At 40.7% G+C, this 24725-nt stretch overlaps 1 protein-coding gene across 2 annotated transcripts; it reads left to right on the forward strand.

Annotated features, from left to right (window-relative positions):
* The first annotated feature begins 1609 nt into the window (after positions 1 to 1609).
* LOC133107732 (pannexin-1-like) lies at positions 1610 to 22717 on the forward strand. Of its 2 annotated transcripts, none has more exons than XM_061216863.1 (5): positions 1610 to 2195; positions 5646 to 5785; positions 13794 to 13960; positions 15327 to 15991; positions 19751 to 22717. In XM_061216863.1, the coding sequence occupies exons 1-5, from the start codon at positions 2018 to 2020 to the stop codon at positions 19831 to 19833; spliced, it is 1233 nt and encodes a 410-aa protein (XP_061072847.1). In that variant the 5' UTR covers positions 1610 to 2017; the 3' UTR covers positions 19834 to 22717. The 2 variants fall into 2 exon arrangements, with proteins under 2 accessions (XP_061072847.1, XP_061072848.1); XM_061216864.1 differs by having other exon boundaries at positions 15330 to 15991.
* The last annotated feature ends 2008 nt before the right edge of the window (positions 22718 to 24725 follow it).

Genomic DNA, 24725 nt, shown 5'->3' on the forward strand with positions numbered 1-24725 from the left:
TTATCTTCTCTATGGAACATTTTTAACAATATGACAAATTACAATTCGCTCATGGAAGATGATTCAATACATTATCTGCGTAATAAAATGCTCCATTAAAATTACATCCAGCCCTGAAGGTAGATTGTTCTGTGTAGACGTAGTCCATTTAGGTAGCCTACTACATATCGAAGGATCATAACAAAATAGAATATCCCATTCACCCTAACTAGGCTCATCATACACCCAGAGTATGGTACATTCAGCACTGTGTCAGTTTTAAAGTCTGAATTGATCGTCTTAAGCCTTAAGCCTTAAGCCTTAAGCCTGGGCGACATGGCTCAGGCAGTAAGCGCAGTCGTCTGGCAGTCGGAGGGTTTGCGGTTCGATCCCCCGCCCGGGCTGTGTCGAAGTGTCCCTGAGCAAGACACCTAACCCCCAAATGCTCCTGACGAGCTGGTTTGGCATGGCAGCCAATCGCAGTCGGTGTGTGAGTGTGTGTATGAATGGGTAAATGAGAAGCATCAATTGTACAGCGCTTTGGATAAAGGTGCTATATAAATGCCAACCATTAAGCCTTTCCTTAAAACTTTCATTTCACCAGGATCAAATTTATTTGCCCTTCTTTGCATGTTTTTCAACAGCTTCTCTGACTTTCCTCCAGTGTGGTACACAAAATTGCTGATAATAATGTGCATCAATCTATCCTATTTTATTACATTTAATATTTGTTGCTATACAGGGCAGTGTACATATATACACTGCCCTGGTGGAAATTTCAGTTTGAGCTGGTTTCAAAATGTTTTTTGGAGATGGTCAAGCAAGCAGCAAGATGGTTCAGATGGCAACAATGCTGGCAAGGCCATGTTCAGCTGATGGGCCAGCTTACAAATAACAGCCCATCACCAAATTTGAGATGTTTTCCAGCTAGAGTAGAAGATAGATTCAATTTTGGCTGGTAGCTGGAATTTCCACCAGGGTTCCACAGCACAACACCTAGATCCTGCTATATTTGGTGAACTACTACTTCCTATTCTTTTCCAAAAAAAAAAGAAAACGTTTTTTTCTGCTCCCCTAAAGTGATCCTGTTTTTAATTATAGTTATATTTAACGTTCATCTAGCTCAGCCCACATCGGATGTGCTCTTTTTCATTGCCTCCAGACTGTATGCTTGCAGGTTTTGTACCTTTTGAACACTGAATTGAATTTAACTATTTTGTTTTTAACATTATCAGGATAATGTATACAAAAAAGGTATACAGTGCAGAGGTCCCAACATCCTTTGGGGATTAACCACAACTCCTGGAACTCCTACTGAAAAGTCCACAAATAATTACGTCGCTACTTATGTATGAGGGATATGGAAAAGGGGTATTCCTCAGCTTTATCGGTAATTTCTATTTCTATTTCTAAGTTAATTTATGGAAGTTGAACGTTGGTGGATTACAATAAATCATAGGTTTTTGTGTTACACTACTAGTTACTTTTTATTTAATCTCCATAAATCCCCAATTAACTTGTTGCAGCATGCAACCACTCCCCAGGATTCCCGAACTGTTTGTTGCGGCATGTGTTCTGCTATGTTTATCGGGCCACCTTAAGAAACCACATTCCATTATCCGGAAGAGAGTTGTAGCAAACTGGCTAGTTCTTTGTATACTTTTTACGAAGTGGACAATGCCTTTCTCGGTCGGACATGGGCAGGCTACTTGGGGCAGAAGTAGCTAGTGCGGGGGAACAGGGTCAGTGCGAATTAGCTACGGCGGTGTGGACAGGGTCAGGGCGAATTAGCTAGGGCGGTGTGGGCAGGGTCAGGGCGAAGTAGCTCGAGCGGGGGCAGGGTCACTGCTAAACTGCGAACTGCGATGACAATGGAAACTAGGACACGTGTGGTTTCTTGGATCAAGCACTAAATTAAATTCATTCGAAAAAACCATGCCCGGTTTTTCATTTCAGTTTCGCCCAACTGACCCTTGCTTGTAGCGAGAAGACGCGTTGCAGCGCTCATCGTCTGAGCTAGCTGCCCAACTAACTAACTATGGCGATTGCACACGTAGCAACTCAATATGTGTTCTCAGACTTTCTACTTAAAGAACCAACAGATAAGTACAAAGGAGTACGATTGGAACTTGCGGTGGATAAAATCGTCAGTTGTATCGCAGTTGGTCTTCCTTTGTTACTCATCTCTCTTGCCTTTGCTCAGGAGGTCTCCGTAGGTAAGTAGCATTATTACCCAGGCTAGGTAGCAAATTTAGGTTTTGGTAAGGTAACTCAATTGTAGTTTTTCTCCTGAGGAATGTGATTTATGTTTATATAGATAAGAACACTAAACTGCTCAATGTCCCTGTGTACGGAAGACCGTGTTAATTCACGATGGTCCGAACACCGCCGTATAACTTTTAACTATAAGCCTATCCGGTTCGTAGCCACAGTGGAGCACTATTACCATGCATGCCGAAATTGGTCGCGTACGTGACTCGTACCTATTTTACACACAAACCAAAGCTGATCTGAAAGTAATTTTTTTCAGTTATTCGTCATAAAAGTTGCACTGTACGGAACATGGTCAGCTAACTTGGCATTCCGAACACGATCAGTTTTAGCTAATCACCATGTAACGTAGTTGCGTCAACCAATATTTAACTACGTTGGTTAGCTAAATCATTGTGGGAACTAGTTTTATCCTTCGTAGTTATAGGTAGTCGTTTTTTAATTGAATTATGCCTCCCTAGACGAACTCTCAATGGTCTGCCATGACTTTAGAATAAAATTAGCCAGCTAGATCCATACCCATAGCTAGATGCAACACTTTTAACAGTAGGCGACAAATAGATGATTGTTGTAGGTAACTCAATGTGGCGCCACGAACATCGGGCTTCCGGGGCTTCAGCCCGGCATCTTTTTTTGACTAGCCCCAAATCTTTTCGAGTGTTCTCTCTGTGTGCAGTTCTTAGTTTGTCAGCTTGCCGACTGACTGATACAAACTGAGCACCAATTTCGTACACACTCCTGTGATTGACATTGCGGACAGTCAATGAGTGTAACTGTGGGCGGGCTGTCTGAGACTACTCCAGCCTTGTGACGATAACTTTCAGAGATCATTTGCCCATACGAGCTACGTAATAACATTGGCAACATTAATTTGCACGTAGAACAGGCTTTAATATATGACAGTAGGTTTCATTTTAATGTCACGCAGGAACAAATGCTTAGCATTGCCTTTTAGTTGATAGTTTACTATTTATTTACGTTGTGTGCTTCCATTGTTTGAGATTATATAGGCCTAGTCTACATTTTATGGCCGTTAAAACATTTGGTTAAGAAAAAACAATGTGGTAAAAATATCTTAAAATAGGTTTTTGTCCACCGACTAGGTGGCTGTGCATGCACCCATTGCCTTATGCAGACTTCCCAAAGTATTCCTTAAATTCTTACTAACAAGACGATTGTTTTGTGAATATGAGAGAAGTGTAAAAGGAACTATTTCATGTTATTATTTGATATATGCATAGATTACATTAGTTGGTGGTATAATTTGGGGAAAAGTGAGATGAACAGAAGACCTAGTGCTTAAATGGTTTTACAAATAAGTCTTTCAATCCAAACTGTTGTCATCATCAGGCTCATTGTTTATTATATTTATGTATACAGACTGATAAACTTCACAGCAATTTAACCTGTAAAGGTAAAATGCATGGAACGCCCCTTCCCGGCTCAGCCCCAAATGTATTCAAACCTTGGTGATGCCCCTGCAATGGACTTTGGCAGCCTAATCAACGGTCATGCTTCTGGATTTTGAGTCGTTCTGTGTTATTCTACGTGACAGCGATATCTTGAACAGTCGATATTAAACAGTGCAATTGAGCGTTGCTCTCAGCCAGGTAATGCTCAGTCCCCTCCAAAAGTATTGGAACAGCCAGGTCAATTCCTTTGTTTCTGCTATGCACTGAAGACAATTGAGTTTGAGGTCAAAAGCTGTTCATGAGATGACAGATGCTTTTATTTCCAGCTTTTTATCTAGATTTATTAAACAACTTAGAACATATCCACCTTTTGTATCAGACCACCCGATTTCTAGGTGAGCAAAAGTATTGGAACATGTGACTGACAGGTGTTTCTTGTTGCCCAGATGGGTCGTGTTAGATTGATTGGTTAAACAATAGTTTTGAATATCTACTCTTAGTTTTAGATTAAGGTTTTGCCTGTGAAGACTGCATTTGTGTGAGAAAAGAATAAAAGCAATTGGTGACAGAAACATTGAGAGAGCTTTGAAGAAAACCCCCAAAACAACAGTCAGTGACATCAAAAACAACTTCACCCCTGCCCTGTGGAGATTATCATGATCCAACCCACTCATCAGTAGCAAGAATCGGAAGGTGAAGAGATGTGCCACAAAAGTTCTGAAACAAAGTTGTACGGGCTGATGAGACCAAGATTAACCTCTACCAAAGTGATGGAAAGTGCGAAGAAGGAAGGATTCTGCTCATGATCCAAAACATACACAAGCTCATCTGTGAAGTGTTCTGGAGTGGGCTCACTAATCTTTATTGATGATGGTAGCAGCAGCATGAATTCAAAAGTCTACAAAAACATTCTGTATGCCAACTTACGGAGAAATGCATCCAAACTAATTGGGAGGAACTTCATCGTGCAGCAAGACAATGACCCAAAACACACTGGCAACATAACAAAGGTCTTCATTAAGGAGAAAAAGTAGAAGGTTTTAGACTGGCCAAGTCAATCACTAGACCATTACCGATTTGAGCATGCATTTCACCTCCTGAAGAGGAGATTGAAGGGGACCCCCCCCCCCCCCCCCCCCCCAAAAAAAAAAAAAAAAACACAAACAAACAAACAAACAAAAAAAACAAACTGAAAGAGGCTGCAGCATTTCCACTGGAAATTTCCACAAGAAAGTCTATACACATGAAACTGTAGTCACCTTAAGAATTTTATATTCTTTGTTTTTCTTAGACAGTTTGTGGGATAGGGGGAAAGATTATTAGAGGGTGGCTCCAATATTGTGTCACATTTGCATCAGCAGAATATCATGTGTGTCTGTGGTCCAGCATAAGACCTTGTGGCGGCCTGTGATTCTTTGTAATATATCTCCATTTATGGGGAAAAAAGTGTGTTCCCAAGATGCAACCTGTATCTTTGCACAATGAGTAGCTATTTGAAGGGAGTAAATGTCTCAAAATTATATTCTCTGTATGTTGTATTCCATTTTCCTTCCACCGTTCTGCTAACTTGTCTATAATGTTTGTTGAAGTACTTGTGCTTCTATTAATGTAAGTATTCTCAGTTCTTCCCCAGAAGGTCAAGAAGAGGAACTTCTTTCAGCTGTCTAAGCTAACTAAGCTTTGAATATGAAATGCAAGTCATTCAAACAGATCCTTGATTAAGAAGAATTAGTGAACTTGAATATACTTTTTTGAATTAAATGTTTTGCAACAATGTTTGCAAAGATTGTTTTCCGGGCTTCTTGAAAGGTTGTTCACTCTTGTGAACCTTTCTCATAACGCTCTCATAAGTGTCTTGGGAAGCAGTAGACTATCAGAATAGGTCGTTTTAACCTGTATGACACCATTCTTTGCCTGGCTCATACAATACATGCCGAGTCTGTTCTATGTTCACAAACCCTTGATCTTGCTGATTCTCTACAGGCACTCAGATCAGCTGCTTCGCTCCCACCAACTTCTCCTGGCGTCAGGCTGCCTATGTGGACTCCTACTGCTGGGCTGCTGTGCAGAACAAGCATCTGCTAGATGATGAGAACAGTCGTGTGCCCCTCTGGCTGCATAAGGTATGCATGATGGGAGGATTTTCTCTCACACTTTCATCTGTTTTTCCACCAAAATACGCTCAGTGCAGCATAATGGTTTGGTTCTGGACTTGTAACTCTGGGGTTGTAGGGTCAATTCCTAGGTGGCCACTCCCAGTGTACCCTTGCAATGTGTTGTGTTGCCCAGGATGATACAATTGTGAAAATTGCTGAATGAGTGGGTTACAGAAAGTGAAACAAGCAAGATGTGGTGGATTCTACCACAGTGTTGCTCCTTCCTTCCTGGTTTATATGCCCAATGTATAGACCCAGCCAGTCAATTGTAAATTGATATAGCACTTAAACTCAATCCTGCAGTGAACTTCAAACACTTGTTATTGTCACTATGATTGAGCACATTATTTTAGTATTTTCCCACAGCTTCGCATGAGATATTGGTTAATTTCATAAATTATTTTCTGTGACAAACACCCAGCCATAATTGTTTCGTTGGCTGCAATCATTAATTCATATTTAATATTAATAATCTGTTTTTGGAGTTGAAATGGTGTGATCTGCCCTTTTTTGCGCAATCCACCCTTAAATGCATATGCATTAAGGAGAGAAGCGCAGCTTGCGATGACTCACCTAGATCACACACAAACTGCAGTTCCAGCCCCATGCACCAGTTTGATGCATACAACGCATGTTTCCTGGGCAGAATGCATCATATTTACACCTGAAAATCTTCACAAAAGGCTTAGTAAATTTGGCCCTTAATGTTGCCAAGCATAAGTGTGCTTCTGAATCCTTTAAGAGACAGTAAGTGATCAATCTGCCTGGAATCAAGACAAGAGATGATTTGTTCCCACTGAAAGAGACCTAGGTGTTTTTTTCTTAACAAAATGTTTTTGCTCCGATTTGCTCCCAATTGTGTAGAGACATGTTACACATATTGGAACGTGATTTTTTTTATTTAAATATAAATTTTGCGTGAACCCCAGCATGTAAGGGAAGGTTGGAGCTTTCTTTCCCCTGAAGGCAAATTTGTTAACGACAGATGTTTCAAAATCATGGGTATTAATAAGGAGTTGGTCCCCCTTTGCTGCTATAGCTGCATCCACTCTTCTGGGAAGGCTTTCCACTAGATATTGGAACATATGCAGGGATTTGCTTCCGTTCTGCTGCAAGAGATCAGGCACTAATGGTGGGTATTTCAGTCTGGCTTGCTGTTGGCATTCTGATGATCCCAAAGGTGTTCAATAGGATCAAGGTCAGGGCTCTGTGCAAGCTATTCCACACTGGCCTGAGCAAAACATTTCTCTATAGACCTCACTTTGTGCATGTGGTTATTGTCATAATGAAACTGTTGCCATAATGTTGGAGGCATGGTATCTTCTAAGATGTATGTATGCTGTAGCATTAAGACTTGCCTTTACTGGAACTAAGGGGCCAAGCCCGAACCAAGAAAAACAACCCCAGTATCTGGGGTGTCCAGTTACTTTCAGTTATGTAGAAGCAGGCTTCTCTCACCTTATTACAACCAAAACAAAGTATGGCAATAGACTGGCCTTTGTGTTCCTCAATTATACAGAGTTGTGAGAAAGCCGCCACAGCCTCCTCATTAGGCTGCATAGATTCAGCAACAAGATGACAATATGTTTGGATAGAATGCAAATAATGGTGATTTTTGGCCAGTGTTGTGTTTGAATAAAAGTGGTTGGGTGGAGAAGCTGAGCCCCACCCTGGGATGCTGGGCCCTGGGAAAAACATGTTTTAAAGATGTTGGGGGGGGGGGGGGGGGGGTTAGACAAGGATAGGGATATCAGAAAGGAGGGGCAGGGGAAATCATGAGGGAGGACTAAGGTAGAGTTTGAAAAGGTGGGTTTTGAGTGCGTCGAAATAGGGGGAGAGATTCTGCTGTTCTGACAGTGGTAGGCAAGTCATTCTACCACTGAGGAACCAGAATGGAAAACAGGCGTGAACGTGCAGCTCGACCGCCAGGTGCACGTAGAGAGGGGACCATAAGGCGACCAGAGCTGGCAGACCGGAGTGATCTAGCTGGGGAGTAGGGAGTGATCAGGGATTGTATGTAACGTGGGGCAGTCCCCTTAGCAGCCTGAAATGCCAACACTAGGGCCTTGAAACGGATGCGTGCGGCAATAGGAAGCCAGTGGAGGCCAATGAGAAGCGGGGTGACATGAGCCGACCTGGGCTGACTGGTGATCAGGCGGGCTGCAGCATTCTGGACCAGCTGGAGGGGCTTGATGGCACACGCTGGGAGACCGGCTAGGAGGGAGTTGCAGTAATCCAGGCGGGAAATGACGAGCACCTGGACTAGGAGCTGGGTGGCTTTCTCAGTCAGGAGATGACGGATACGGCGTATATTATAGAGAAAGAACCTGCAGGTTCTGGCAGTGGAGGATACTTGTGGATCCAGGGTGAGGCAGTTATCAAGAGTCACCCCAAGATTCTTTGCCGTACGGGAGGAGGAAACTACAAAGTCCTCAACAGTCAATGAGAGGTCGATTGACGGAGAGGATGTAGAGAAGCTCAGTTTTGGCAAGGTTGAGCTTCAGGTGGTGGGAAGTCATCCAGAGATATCAGCCAAGCAGGCAGAGATCCGTGTGGTGACTTGGGTGTCGGGGGGGAAGGAAATAAAGAGTTAGGTGTCATCAGCGTAAGAATGATAAGAAAAGCCATGAGAAGAGATAACAGAACCAAGAGACATGGTGTATAGCGAGAAGAGGAGAGGCCCAAGAACTGAGCCCTGCGGGACTCCAGTTCGTAGGGGGTGAGGGTCGGAGACTGAGCCCCTCCAAGTCACCTGGTAGGAGCGACCAGAGAGGTAGGAGGAAAACCAAGCGAGTGCAGACCCTGTGACACCCATCCCAGACAGCGATGAGAGCAGAATCTCATGGTTGACTGTATCGAAGGCGGCCGACAGATCGAGGAAGATGAGGACAGAGGAGAGGGATTTTGCTTTAGCAGAGTGGAGTGCCTCAGTGACCGCGAGCAGGGCGGTCTCAGTGGAGTGGCCACTCTTGAAACCAGACTGGTCGGGGTCATGGAGATTGTTCTGGAGAAGATAAGTGGACAGTTGGGAGCAGACCGCCCGTTCCAGAGTTTAAGCGAGAAAGGGAAGAAGAGAGACAGGCCGGTAGTTGTTCAGGGCAGAGGGGTCAAGAGTAGGTTTTTTGAGCAGGGGAGTGACTCCGGCCCTCTTCAGGGAAGAGGGCATGGTGCCGGAAGAGAGGGAGGTGTTGATTAGAGAGGAGAGAAAAGGGAGAATGTCATCAGATATAGATTGTAGGAGGGGAGAGGGGATGGGGTCAAGAGGACAGGTGGTCGGGCGGTGGGATGTAAGGAGTTTCAGTGTGTCGGCGTCAGAGAGGAGAGAAAAGGAGGTTAGGGAGTTGGGAGGGTGGGAGGGTAGGAGGGTCAGCAGGGGTGGAGGGTTGGGAGAAGGTATTGCGAATAGCATCGACCTTCTTTTCAAAGAAGGAGACAAAGTCATCAGGTGTGAGTCATGAGGGGGGTTGGTGGGGAGGGGGGGCCAGAAGAGAGGAGAAAGTTGAAAACAGTTTGCGGGGATTAGAGGCGGCCGCGTTAATTTCCCAATTAAACTTATTACGTTCCAAACAGTCAGTTGTGACCATTTTGAAATCTGATGAAATATAGGCCAACAACAGCAAAATGCTTAAAAATTGATTTATTAATCCAATTACCATTGAAATCAGTGCTGTTTGGCAGCCATCTTGAAAACAACACACTGGGAGCAAACCTCCACTCTTGACAGCTGGTACATTGTGCATTTGTTTCCGTTGTGACTGGCACATCTTTAACTAAATTTAATCTCAATAATTAATTTCACCAGAGATTGTAGAATATATTGGGGAAGTGAGGATGAATTAAAACAGCAATTCCTGAATCAGCCGTTTTAACCTTCAGCAACCTCATTTAAATGTCCAACACTCTGAATACTGAACACTGTGCCCCCAGTTCCCAGTTGTGTTTCTGTTTCTTATCTCTAGACCAGGCCTGGTGTTTTGATGTTCCCTATGGCCCAATGGTGAATTAAGAATGAGTTTTCTGACAAATGGGTTCTGGAATAACACAGCACTTGATTTCATGCGTCTGTACTGTGGGGGCTCTATACCGTTTCCCTGGAGGCATAAACTGATAAAACTCTGAATGAAACACACAGGAGGTGTTGATATTAGTATTATTTCTTTAGATCAGTCTGGATGCTTAAATATGCAGTTTCAGGTTAACTTCGGCCTGGATGTTCATCTGACAAGGGATATGATTATTGAAAGGCTGTGGACCTTCATATAAAATAAAAGCAATTGAGTAAAATTGGTCTGTTAGACATTTATCTGTATTTCAGTACTTTGCTATCAGCAGTTTCTTTAAAAAAAATTTTTTATTCTAGTCTGCAGTTCCTACTGTCTCCAAAATGTTCCATCCAGGTTTGCACATTCTCCCGGCAAGTAAAAAGAAAAAAAAACACCTTTTGCATGGGAATTGGATTAATCATCTTTCAATCTCCTTATGTGTGTATGCAGTATTTATTAGTTAGGCCTCAGATGCCGAGTATCTTCTCTGGTGATTCCATGTAAAACCACGATTTCAACCACGTTTGATTACAAATCAAAAATTGTTGAGTACAGACCCAAATGAAGAAATAATATCTCTGTCCCAAACATTATGGCTGGCACTGTATGTTGACTTGCTGAGAACCCAAGTTAAAATGGAAACCATAAAGGGTTTTTAAGGTCTTATTTTTATGGGATTATTTGCAATGAAAATAAGGATTTGCAAATTGGTTCAGGCCTGTATTTCAAGTTTCACAGCACCTCACCGGAGTGTTCATATTCCCTGCGTTGCCTGCCCAGTAAAGAACAGGGTAGAACAGATTGCAGTAGTAAGGCTTGCATTCATTACCATGCAAAACTTTTCCTCGCACTAACATCATGGATTGACAGAGCCAACTTCATGGATGAATAGGAACAAAATGTCACTGCAGAGCAGTGGGAATTCTCATTTACATATCCAAAGGCAGGACCCAAGGTGGAATTAAATTTCTTGTTGCCACAGATAGTAGTCTGGTAGTTGCATAGAGATCCAGTGCTGCTGAAAAGAAAAACAGATTGATGTTAAAGAATGGATTTCTTTGTTAAGTGTCATTGGTTGTCTATATGGCAGGAGTGTGACATTTTACATTATTAAATAGTAGGTGTTTTTATATTTTCTTTTTGTTTTTGTTTTATTCCCCGCAGTCCCTGTCATGTTGGGTTGCTTAATCATTTTTTAGAAGAAGCCCATGCTGTATACAGAGAATGTGTATTAAGCAGGTATAGGCTGTGTTAGTCATCAAGCCAATTATCTGTGTGTATATTTACTGATACACTCAGAATGTAACATGGCCCATACTGCTGCTTTTGTGTGTGTGTTGGTGTTTCTCATTTGGATAGCAGTAGACATGCAGTACTCTTATTTTGTTACATGCACACATTAAGGACCTGTAGAATCAGTTAAACTTACACATTCTACATTTATCTATTGTTTGCCTTCAGTAATAAGAGCAGTCTGGCTAGTCCCATTACAGGCACTAAAGAAGAAAAGGTGACTAGAGTTTTCACAATTGAGCATGAGCTTCACACACATGGAATTCAGGATCTCTGTAGAAACAATATATAAACGAATAATGGTGGCCAATTGGTGCAGTGGAGTTTTAGAATTTTGTTAGAATTTTGCATGGGGCAGTACCATCCTTTTGGAAATTAATGCCTTTATTTATACTAATAACAATAATAATTTGTTATTTGCTGAAGCTTTTATTCAAAGCGGCTTAAATTAGACTTGAACAGGAGCCAATTCCGCCTGGAGCAATGTGGGGTTAAGGGCCTTGCCCAAGGGCCCAACAGCTGTGTGGATCTTATCGGGGCTATCTTTCAGGTCCCAGTCATGTACCTGTGCCTTTATGGAGCATATTCATTTGTGCATTATCCTAACCCACTTATCCTGAACAGGGTCGCAGGGGGGCTGGAGCCTATCCCAGCATACATTGGCCGAAAGGCAGGAATACATCCTGGACAGGTCGCCAGTCCATTGCAGGGCACACACACCATTCACTCACACACTCATACCTACGGGCAATTTAGACTCTCCAATCAGTCTAACCCGCATGTCTTAGGACTGTGGGAGGAGTACCCGGAGGAAACCCATGCAAACACAGGGAGAACATGCAAACTCCGCACAGAGAGGCCCTGGCCAACGGGGATTCGAACCCAGGACCCCCTTGCTGTGAGGCGGCAGTGCTACCCACTGCACCAGACGTGCCGCCCTTTATGGAGCATATGTGTAGGCTAATATTAAAACAAATTATAAAAATCATCTGCAGTGTCTACTATAGACCTTGAGTTATATCGTCACACAAATTGTCAGTGTTTGCATCTTGACTGTTCACATTGAGGAACATAACTAGTGTAGGTAACCAGAGTTCAATACCAGCAGAGGTCACTAGAGAACCTGGCAACTGACCGGCATACACCTGAATGAAGCACAGAGCATTGGGGTTTTCTGTTTTACTGTGGTGAGAGTCCTGAAATGAACTGAAGCTTTCGATATTCTAAGTGGCGCATATAAAAGGAACAGCCGATTCTTTTAAGAATCGGTAGATTCAGTAAGATCACCCCAAAAAGCATCTTCTCCAGAACCATGTTTAATGTTCCCGTGTTCTTGTAGTTCCTTCATGAGAATGTGATGCTCTAGCCCATACATGATCCTTCATTTACAATGTGTTAAAGACTGCATACATTTGCTTAATATTATCCATAATTTCTGCCTCTAACGGAAGGTATAAGCAAAAGGGTTTTATTAAATGTATTGATTGGATCTGTGGTTTCAAAGTCAAATTCACAGCTGGGTAGAGGAGACAATTCAGATCCACTGTGACGTCACTGATCTGCACAATTAGAAGCTGATGAGAGATGCTCTATAGAACCGAGAATATATGTGACCTGTTCTGCCATAATCAGTCGTAAGTCTCGACTGCCAATTTCTATGTTTATGTAAAAATGTTCATTTTAGTTTGTTATAGGCTTTCCTCGTGTGTTGTCTTTCATAATCTGTGTGTATTAATGCCAAATTCAGAGTAAAAATATAGTTTTTAAGCTTTTAAACACAAGATGTGAAAGTAACACTGGAGTTGTGCATTGTTAGCCAGCTTGTCACCATTCATCAGTCACAAACGACCACATTAGCTCCGTTCGTGGCTGCATGTTAATGTATTTGCTTTCCTGGTCTGTATGTATTAATGTGAAGAGTAAATGTTCAGAGAGATCTGGACATAGCTGATGTCTGGGAGCGCAACGCTAGACTGGATTGGATATTAGGGATGATGAAATCTTTTGATATAAAATTATTTAATAAGGAAATCTCCATAACTTCAATGATCATAGAACATTCATATAGCATTCCTATTATGTTAGTATTCATAATAATGACTGGTATAAGAGTTTAAGTTCAGAGAGACTGTTCTTAATGAAATGCTGCTCATGCCCAAGTTCAGCAGTCACTGAAGCTTGTGCCAAATTTTACCCAACAAACACCCCTCTTAAATTCATGGACATGTTCTCCTCTAGCCATGGTAGGCAAAATAATCATCATAATCATAATCATCAAATAGTCACCAGCATTTTTATACATAACTGTGAGCATGCTTGGATGTCAATTGCTCTATTAACTCGGGACTACACCAGTGTAGAAGCACCTGCTTTCAATGTATTTTGTATTATGCATTTACTCTGTGGTAAGCGTTTTGCCAGGGGGCACTGGTGTTCCTGTTCTAGAAAATTTCCACACAAGTAATTAATTTTGATATCCTGAGAGTTAAACCACTTGATTCCATTAGTTTTGAAAGCATCGACACTTTGATTTTTAAAATCTTTTATTTATTTATTTATTTAATTTATTAATGTATCTAAGTACAGCACTGTATAAATAAATATGTAATAACACTGTAAACCCGTCTCTGTCGTTTCAGTTCTTCCCTTACATCCTCCTGCTCGTGGCGATCCTGATGTACGTCCCCTCCCTGTTCTGGCGTTTCACAGCCGCTCCTCATCTCTTCTCCGACCTGGTGTTCATCATGGGAGAGCTGGACCGCACGTACAACAGGGCCATCAAGCTAGCCGGCATTGACCCTCAGAGGTAACATGGCTGTCTCTCATAATGCCTGGTCAGATTTCAGCACAGAGCAGAGGTCTAATCTTCTTTGAGCTGTGTATCGAGTCCATATACGGCTGTACCGTATATTACCGATACTACTCGTAAAGGTGCATGAGAATCCTAGGCAGCCTTAAGTACAGGGTGCTCATTTTTAAATTGGTTTTATTTATTTTATTTATATTAATTATCTCTGCAATTGTGTTGTTGAGCACTAAGATCTCAGATCAAATCAGACCTGTGAGGTGCCAACTGTGGCACCCAATATATCCAAGGGATATCTTCAGAAGTACACTCACTGAGCACTTTATTAGGTAGACCTGTACGTCAGCTGGTTAATGCAAATATTAATCAGCCAATAATGCGGCAGCAATTAAATGAATAAAAGCACGCAGCCATGATCAAGAGGTTCAGCTGTTTTTCAGAATGGGGAAGAAATTAAGTGAATTTGACTGTGGAATGATTGTTGGTGCCAAACAGGGTGGTTTGAATATCTCAGAAACGGCTGATCTCCTGGGATTTTCAAGCACAGCAGTCTCTTGCGTTTGCAGAGAATGGTGCAAAAACATCCAGTGAACAGCAGTTCTAAACGGCTTGTTAATGAGAGAGGTCAGTGGAGCAGGGCCAGACTGGTTAAAGCTAGCAGGAAGGTGACAGTAACGCAAATAACCACACATTTTCACATTTCATGGTATGCTGAGGAGCATCTCTGAATGCACAACACTTCAAACCTCTTAAGTGGATAGGCTATAGCAGAAGCAGACCAATAAGTCTAAAAGCTAAATCTAATAAATGCCTAATAAAGTGCTATATATTTTGTATATGTCTTCCAGAAATGCTATTTTGACTTTGTTAAAAATGAGGTGTTCCCGATAAGTGTCAAGTTAAAATATGTTCCTACACGGCAGATTCATAGAGGGTAAGAACAAATTAATAAACAGAGAGCGTTACGAAAACGGTACTTAAAAATCACATTTCCCTGTGAGGGAACCATGCCTGTTCATTATGTGCTAGTCAGATAAAAGAATATTGCTTGAAACATGGCCTTTGATTGAGTGATCTAGACCTTTATCCTAAATAATTTCCTATAGAAGTCTGTATTTAATTGTACACACCATCTTCTAATGTCCTGTGGTTGGCACAAATTGTGTGCACTTCAGGATAGACAGCAATACACATTCAGTGCAACATAGTCATAAATCCCTTCCTCATTCTCCCATACTTGGAGTAAGAGTAAACTGGTCCAGTTAAGCATATTTGTCAGACTAATGGGAAGCTTTATAATCAGAACAGACATTAAATGCATGAAGTTAGAGGTGTCCTTGAACCATTTCATATCTGTTTCTGTCAGCAGCAGTGCTGGAGATCTCACTGAAACCTGCTTCGGGTACCCTATAGTGGAGCAGTACCTTAAGACCAAGAGGCACTCCAAGAACCTGGTGATTAAGTACCTCATCTGCAGAGCTATAAGTCTGGCCGTCCTGCTGTTGGCTTGCCTCTACCTGGGCTATTACATCAACCTGGCATCCATCACAGACGAGTTCACCTGCAACATCCGCACAGGCATCCTGAAAAACGACACCACCATCCCCAAAGCCCTGCAGTGCAAGCTGGTGGCCGTGGGCATCTTCCAGCTTCTCAGCTACATCAACCTGATCATCTACATTCTGCTGGCCCCTGTGATCATGTACGCTACTGTGGCGCCCATGCTGCAGGGCTCAGAATTCCTCAAGCCCTATGATATGCTGCCCACGTTTAGTGTGATGAAATTGGGTGGGCACTTCTATGATGACCTTAGCATGTACCTACTCTTCCTGCATGAGAACCTTAGCGAGCTCAAGTCCTACAAGTGCCTGAAGGTGCTTGAGTTGCTGAGGATAAGAGAGGGGGTGGACCCGATGGCATTACTTAGCACGTTCAGCCAGGTGAAGACTGATGCTGTGGATGGAAGGGCTCACAAGGGCAATGGCCTGGCAGCCGAACCAGAGCGTGACCAGAATGGCACTGAGATGAAAGGTGAGATGGTCACCTCGCATCGTATCCCAAGCTATGCTAAGCAGTCCGCACCTTAGCATTACATGCAGTGCCAGTCAAAGGTTTGGACATACCTTGCCTTTTTCTGGCAAACATCTCCACTGTTTGTAATCAAACAATTCATATGTGGTCAGATTCTCCACTTTTATTAAACCAGAATTTTTATACAATCCCTTCAAAAAGTATTGGAACAGCAAGGTCAATTCCTTTGTTTTTGCTATACACTGAAGAATTAAAAAAAATTTTTTTCCTGGTTTTTTATCTAGATTAGTTAAACAACATACAAAAGGTGTTGTTGATGTTGATAGGTCACAGACGTCAGAAAGTCATGGCATGCAAAAAATATGCAACAAAATATAAAAAATGACTTTAATTTGACATTATGTTAATTTGTCTCAAACATTGAAATGCAGGGCTATATATAAAAAGTATTGCAATTACTACATGGTGAAACCAATATGTACAGAAATACTGAGCTGAGAATCTGCACTTTGAACACGTATGAATTGTCTGATTACAAACCGGGAAAATAAAACATTAATAGGAAAAAGCAGAAAAGGGCAAGGTATGTCCAAACCTTTGACTGGTACTTTATACTAAAGCAGGGTTCAAAGGCACCATTCCCTCAGGCAAGTAGAATAGGTATCACAATAGCAATACATCACAAAGTGCATAAAATGACTTGAATCTAAAAATCTTAAAAATTAAACCTGTGAAGAGGCAGTGTTCTGATATCAACAGCTGGTGATCATGTTCATGGGTTACAGACATACAGTAGGGCAGTATTTGTACAGAATGATTTTGAAAAAAAAGAAAAAATGCACACCTACCAAGTACACAACAGACAAGAATCAGGGCTCCTACCGGCACTTGTGGAAATCACATCAGTGGCAGTGGCTACTTTGTCCCTTTGCCAGATACCTTGCCTGTGTACGAGGTTTCAGAAAATGCATGTTTTAATATTGTTTTTATTGTAATAATCATGTTTGCTAGCCTAAACACAGCGCGCCCTTTGGAGCCGGATGAACAGTCAAAAATGTCGGTAGTGTAGAGCTCAAATTTCTGTCTCACAAACACTAGTTTTTGTACGCAGCCTCCCCTGCATTCGGCTGTGGTAGAGGGGTTAAATCGTGTAATAGTATCTCCAAATAATAATGTAATAGCATAAAATAGCATAACCAATTTGGAACTTAAGAGAGTGGGGGGGTTGATAACATGTAATCTGAATGCTTGTGGGTCCATATCCCATGTGAAACAACTGTTGTACTCGGCTGTATTAAGAGAAAAACAAATCTTTAGGTTTGTGTAAGGTCGCCAAGCGAGAAGCAAAATTTAACTTTAAATGTAGCCTTGGCCGTTTACGGTTTATATTTAACTGATTGTCTGAGTCGGTGCCAAGCTGTCTGCGCTACGCTTCAGGTTCATGTTTAAAATTACCTTGATGCGTCAGCCTTTCCAGTGACTTTCCACAAAGAAACTTCCAATGGAGGAAAGTTATTTTAAATATGTAATCCATATTACTTGTAATTCAAATCCTCTTGTCGCAATGAGGGATTTTGCCACTGAATGTTATTTATTTCTGTTTATGAATAAATCAAACCAAATTGAGTTTTACAGCTTGGCACAATCAGGGACTTTGAAATGAAGGCACACATTTTAGGAAGTGTCTTTTCTCATTTTAATGGTTTGGATGATTAAAATGCAACATGATGAGCACATCAATAATTTGACATTTTGTTATCTGCTATGCAAAGACTGCCTGGGGGAGAATTACTGCAGGCTGTTTGTGCAGAGCCTAATTTTTGCTGGTTAATCCATAGGTTTCTGAAATGTAATCCATAGGTTTCTGAAGTAATCCTACCCCCATATGTCTCGATTTTAGCCTTGCAGGAAAAGCAACAGCAGAAGCTACCAAATAGCAAGCATATTAGGTGAAAACTCCTCACTGGGGAGAAAAGGATGTAGATGATCAGGTTGATGTAGCTCACAGTGGTGAGAAAAAACTCCCCAGTTGGAAGAAATTTCAGTAAGAACCTGGCTAAAGAAGGGGAGCCCATCTAAAGTGTGTAGTAAGGGTAAAATAGGTAACATCGATCAATATGGATGAGCGGATTACAGCTAAGGTAATAAACTAGCTGGAAAAGATGTCTGAATGAGGTGAAGTATAGTGCAGTCGAGGCGTGGGCAAAAAAAGGAAATGATATAAATGTTAAGATGAAAAATCTTTCTCTTCAGTGTTTCAAAGACTAAAATCCAAATGGACTGCAACCCCAAGTTCCTTTTAGACGCAGCAGTATATCCTGAACAATGAAACTCTCAGAAGCACCAGCAGGGAGCTGTTGTTGCCAGTGAAGATTCAATTTTTTTTCACTGCAGCAGAGCAGTGCAGAATAATCTCACAAGTCAAAAGCAATAGTCTGTTAGTACAGAACTGAAAATATCCACCTTAAAACCCTCCCAACAATGAATATCCCTGATTTTTCTGCTGACTGATATTAAAAGCGAAGAACACTACTCATTCTGGCAGAGCTTATCAGGGGTTTCATTCCAGTATTTGTGTTGACTAATCTCGGCCTAAACATTCCATTTAGTAGCAAATACTGAAATATGAATGTCCCAAGACATTTGAGAAGCTACAAAGGTATGTTTTCTAATCTTTATGTCTGTTATACAAGCAGAAAAAATAGGTAATCAGATAATGTTACTTATATTACTTATGCTAACAGTATATCAACAGGTCTACAGAAGGGGTGGGCAGGGTGTCACTTGGGCAGGGCCAACAGGTGTTATCACATTCAAAATGTTTTCACAAACATTGCGACTTGGGAAAGTTAATGGAAATTAGAAAGAAATCACCAAAAGAAAAAAGGGAAGACCTTGGAATTATTATGTAAGCAGCACATGTATGCAATCAATTATGCCATCAGTGAGACAAAAGCTTGTCTGTACAAAGCAATATTGTGAAGCAGTTAAATGGATGCATCAAAATGAGTCATTGATGCATCTGGCAATTCTTGGAAATCAATTGGAGATGGAGTGCAAGCTAATTCCATGTGGTTCACTCTACAGTGATGGATATTTGTTTTGAACAACACTCAATTTGCTGTTACGTCATACGCTAAAGATTACATTAGACCAGCATCACAAAAGTGTCAAAGAAAACATTTTGAAAAGTCATTGCAGTCTGTATTTCCAAGACATCGTTACACAGTACCCAGCCATCTTCTCCTGATTATGGTTCTTGTAATTGTTTTATGAAACGCAAGGCTGGAAAAGGCCAGTGAATAGGAATAAGACCTCCACAGGCAGTGCATTGGTTATTGTCCAATAATTACCTACACAATCCATTTTGGTTTGCTGGTAGGGTCATGGTGCCGGGTGCCTCAGTGAAAAACACTTTGCAGCACAAAATAGAATTGTCTTTGTAAGGAATAGTCATACATCTTACAATTTTTATGTTGGGATAATTTAGTAGAATTCATATATGGGTGCAGAAAACATGTATTTACGTGCATTCGTTTTGGAGATATAAAAGCCATACATTTTAGTCAAAAATGTCATTTTTTATTTTTTATTTTTTATTTATTTATTCAGGAAGTCCTGAGAGTGCTTTCTCATTGTGTAAAGATAATCACATTACTAATAACATTGGCTGAGATATGAATATAGAATATTACAATTCCACACTCAATGTACAGAAAGATTGAACAGTACTGTAAAGAGTGCTTACTGTTTTTGCAGATATGTCTTCTCCATTACTGGAGGAAGGGCTGAAAGGGGATGGACAATGCAGTGAGGTGGCGTTACGTCAGCGGGTCATCTAACGGCTGCATGAGGACACCATGATTTAACATTTGATATTTGGATTTCCTATTCCAAAAGTTGGTTTTATTTGCAGATTGGAATTTCATAAATGTTTAGGTTCTGATGATCATATCTGGGACCAAAGGACTTTTTACGTTTCCCTTTTATTGTTGTGAGCCATTAATATTTATTGTAGTATTGATTTTGCACTGTGGCTAGGTACGTTTTGGTCTTTGTGTTCATGCCTCATAGCAAGATTTTTGTGTGTGTGTGATTTTTTTTCTGCCCAGCTGTGACCGTAATAGTGACACAATTCCAGCTGACCAGGTGGTGGAAATATTGGAGAAATATTTCTATTCCCAATGTTTCTCCTTCACTCTATTACCTTACCAAAGTGATTCAAGGACAATAATTCAGCTGTCAAATCGATTGTTGTTCATATTTGTTTTTGTGTTTTTATTTAAATTCTGCCAGTGTGTGTCATAGTCTTTATTGCCTTTCCTGCAAAATTTGTCTTCAGCTTACCAGTCTTTAGTCATGTGCTTTGTCTCACTTGGTAATGGGAACAGCATGTTCAGGAGAGAGAGATTTGTAAGGAGTGAACTGTGAAGAACAAATAGCTGCTCATTATTATTTCATGGAAAAATATTTGGATTGGGCGGCACGGATGGTGCAGAGGGTAGCACTGCTGCCTCACAGCAAGGGGGTCCTGGGTTCGAATCCCCGTCAGCCGGGGCCTCTCTGTGCAGAGTTTGCATGTTCTCCCCGTGTCTGCGTGGGTTTCCTCTGGGTACTCAGGTTTCCTCCCACAGTCCAAAGACATGCAGGTTAGGCTGATTGGAGAGTCTAAATTGCCCGTAGGTATGAGTGTGTGAGTGAATGGTGTGTGTGCCCTGTGATGGACTGGCGACCTGCCCAGGGTGTATTCCTGCCTTTCGCCCAATGTATGCTGGGATAGGCTCCATCCCCCCTGCGATCCTGTTCAGGATAAGCGGGTTCAGATAATGGATGGATGGATGGATATTTGGATTGACAGCATTGGATGACAAAAACTATGAGAGATGTTTTATTGTGGTCCATTCTTCCTTCACCATCCAAGGTTCTTGTGCTTGAACTCTGCCTTTTAAGCATTGAACTTTTACTTGAAATGTGTGTGAATAATACACAAAAATGGCCAAATTGTACACCCTGGGCAGGTCGCCATGTCAAAAATGGCCAAATTGTAGCATTTGCTTTGAAAGTTCTCTGCAGGTGGCAGTTCATTTTCTGATCCACCATAGTTTCTGTTTTTGATTTAAGGGTCGGTTTTATTGCTTTAAATGTTCAGAAATGTTTTGTTCAAGAAGATTACTGCATGTTCTCACTTATCACATTGTGCTAGGATTAAGGTTAGGGCACAAGACTTATGGTAATAAATGTAATGTAAAAAAACTAGCAAGCTGTAATCTTTCACTTGGTAAATCTATGAAGTGAAAGGACTCTTGGTCCAGCACAATGTGAACGGCCTACATTATGTGAGGCATTCGTGTCGAGTCAACCTCGCTGTCACTGAAACCGCTTTAGTTCTTCCTCCGTCTCTAGATGCCTGTATTCAGCATGCTGTCTCTGGGTAAAGCTTTTTGTCCAGAATGTGACTGCTGAGTGCTTCTTCTTTTCTTTTCTTTTTTACATACTACTGAAAAGTCTATTTAATACTGTTTGTCATCATTACATTTTTAGCATCACATCCTTGACAAAAGTGTGCTGAGGCTATCTTTACAAGGTTTGTTAAATTTTTGGTTTTCAGTTGAGCAGAGATTCTGGAGGACAGAAGAATCAATGTGTGCTCGATTAGCAGTTCAAATATTTTGGAGCAAGTTTTGTACAGATAACATTTTAATCAATTATTCCATTTAGCTGCAGCACTGCTTTGTTCAGCCGCTTTAATTCTCTCGTGCCCATTAATAGTTAAGGCCTTATTTCCAATGCCATTCTAATTCCAAACCTTGTGCATTCATTGTCTGGGAAACTGAAAAAACAGGCATGTGCTGTATTTGGCTTGCTTGGCAGGATTAACTTGGGTCTATGTTGTGTCTATGTAGGTATTAACACTGCTTTCATGAGATGTACATACATTATTTTTGTGACCATGGTAATGTGCGGTATTTGGTCAGTCTTACATTTCCACTGTGTGCTCCAATGATATATTGATCTATTGATCTATTCCTTTTCAAGCATTTGAGAGGGATGACCCTTGCATTAATTATCTGGCAACTGTCATGTTTGTTATATCTCAATGCAAAGGGATCATTATGAGGCACATATACAATGCAGTCCGTAAGTACTTGGGCTGTGGTATGATTTCTGTTCTTTTAGCTCTGTACTCCAGCACATTAGATTTGAAATGAAGCAATGAATTATGATGTTATTTTACCTGTAATTTGAGGGTATTTGCATCCATACTGGCCATTCTCCTCTGTCTCATTCACCCAGCATTTCTGTCTGCAGAACTGCTGCTCACTGGATTTTTTGTTTTTTTGTTTTTTTATTTTTTTTGTGTTCAAAAGAGGCTAATGTGCATGGAAATACCAGGAGATCAGCCGTTTCTGAGATACTCAAACCACCCTGTCTGGCACCAACAGTCATTCCACTGTCAAAAGTTTCTTCGATCACATTTTTTCCCCAATTCTGATGGTTGATGTGAAAATTAACTGAAACTCCTGACGAGTATTTACATGATTGTATGGATTGCACTGCTGCCACACAATTGGCCGATTAGATAATTGCATGAATAAGTAGGTGTAATAAAGTAAAAATGTTCCTAATAAAGTGCTTGGTGAGTGTATATGTGACGCATATATGTAAGAAGACTGTAATCACTGCCAAAGGTGGCTGAAAGTAGTGAATAAATGGAGTGAGTACTTATGCATGTGTGGTATTTCAGTTTTTTATTTTTAATAAATTTCCAAAAATGTCTTAAAAAAAAAAATTAAAAAAAACCTTTTCACTTTGTCATTATTGGGTATGGTGTGTAGATTGGTGAGAGAAATTTTTTTTAATCTATTTTGGAATAAGGCTGTAACAACAAAATGTGGAAAAAGTGAAGCGGGGTGAATACTTTCCGTTGGCACTTTATCTTGAAGTTCTCAGGTAATCATTTAGATGATGGCATTTTGATAATTAGGGTGATTCATAAGAGTTGTCGGCATTGAATGCCATGTAAAGTTCCTTAGACATGAAAATTATATTCAAAGCAAAATGTAGAACCACTTCTAAAAAAATCTTTAAAATAGCTGAAAACCTAGTGCCAGAATATATTGTTGAAATTATAGACCCACTACCTCCAATTCATTATTCTTTTGGACTATTTTTTAAAATTCTGTGTTAACATATTCTAACATAACCCAATATGGCAGTAGTCATATTTAGAGTGGTAATGAAGATTAATGTGGTTCCTCTGGAGCTTATGATTTCTTACTTTTGCTTTTTGTGTTTAGTCTGCAATGGGAAAAAAAAGATTTTGGTGAAACATGCAGATTATATGCAGATCTGGCATACGGCAATGTATGTTGTTTATTCACAAATGTACTTAAAATTAAATATTGCTTATTTCAGTCTTAAGCATTGAACATTTTTGGTAAACAGGATTTTGTTGCAATAAAGATTGCCAACAATAATTCCCTTTTCATTGATAGGAAAACCCATCTACTCCTGACTTCCTCACATGGGATTTAATTTACTAATCCTGTATAATGGGATGGTGAAATATCCGGTTTATTGTGCTGCAAATAATAGAAATTGTTTGCTAGACCTTTCTAGCAAAGAGTATGCACTGCTTTCACTCCAACCACAATTGCTATTAATAGTCTTTAAATGAACATTTAAATCCCCCCCAAATACTATTCTGTCCAAGTTATGTCTATATCTATGGATGCGATATTCACATCCCAGGAATGTCTAAGGCTTTCACTTTCTGCAATGTGCTGTATAACTATGATTCATTCGGAAAGTGATATTTTATATTGATCCATTGTAGACTGACAGGTGAAATCACTGGGGTTCTATTTACAGAAAGAGTGGACATGCTGAAACCACATGGTTGGGAAAACTAATTTGAAAATGAAGAACTGTGCTGCAGGAATCTTTTTTTTTTTTAAATGTCTTGTGTGTGTGAGGGGGAGGAGGGGTTGTTTTTCCCTTGTTTCTACTTTAAAGATGAAACCAATCGCTTCAGAATGTAATGCCTTTACAGAGCATGGTTTACTTTGCAGTCTTTGTCACTATAATAAAGGCACTTCTACATAGAATAAAATCCAAACAAATAATTAGCTATTCCTTGATTTGTGTTATGGTTATGTAAGTAAAAGGTTTTGTAGTGTATTATCAACATAATTACAATGCCCTCTAAAATGTCTTGATTTGCCTCTGATTTGCCAATTTTTTAGATTTGAAATCACATTAAAGTACACATTCTCAGAATTTGGTTTCACCGTGTAGAAATTACAGCGGTGTTTATGCACAGTCAGCCCATTTCAGGGCACCATAATGTTTGAGACGCATGGCTTCACATTTGTTTGTAATTGCTCAGGTGTGTGTAATTGCCTCCTTAATGCAGGTATGAGAGCTCTCAGACCCTAGCCTTTCCTCTAGTCTTTCGATCACCTTTGGAAACTATTATTGCTATTTATCAACATGAGGACAAAAATTCTGCCAATGAAAGTCAAAGAAGCCATTATGAGAAATAAGAATTGTTAAAGACAAACCTTAGGCTTATCAAAATCAACTGTTTAGAACATAATTAAGGAGAGAGCACTGTTGAGCTTACTAATCGCAAAGGGGACTTGTGGACAGATGTGACAAAGATTAACATATCAGAGTGATGACAAGAGCAAAGTATGGAGGAGCGAAGGAACTGCCCAAGAACCAAAGCATA

The sequence above is a fragment of the Conger conger genome, chromosome 13 (genome assembly GCF_963514075.1).
Source record: "Conger conger chromosome 13, fConCon1.1, whole genome shotgun sequence".
NCBI lineage: Eukaryota > Metazoa > Chordata > Actinopteri > Anguilliformes > Congridae > Conger > Conger conger.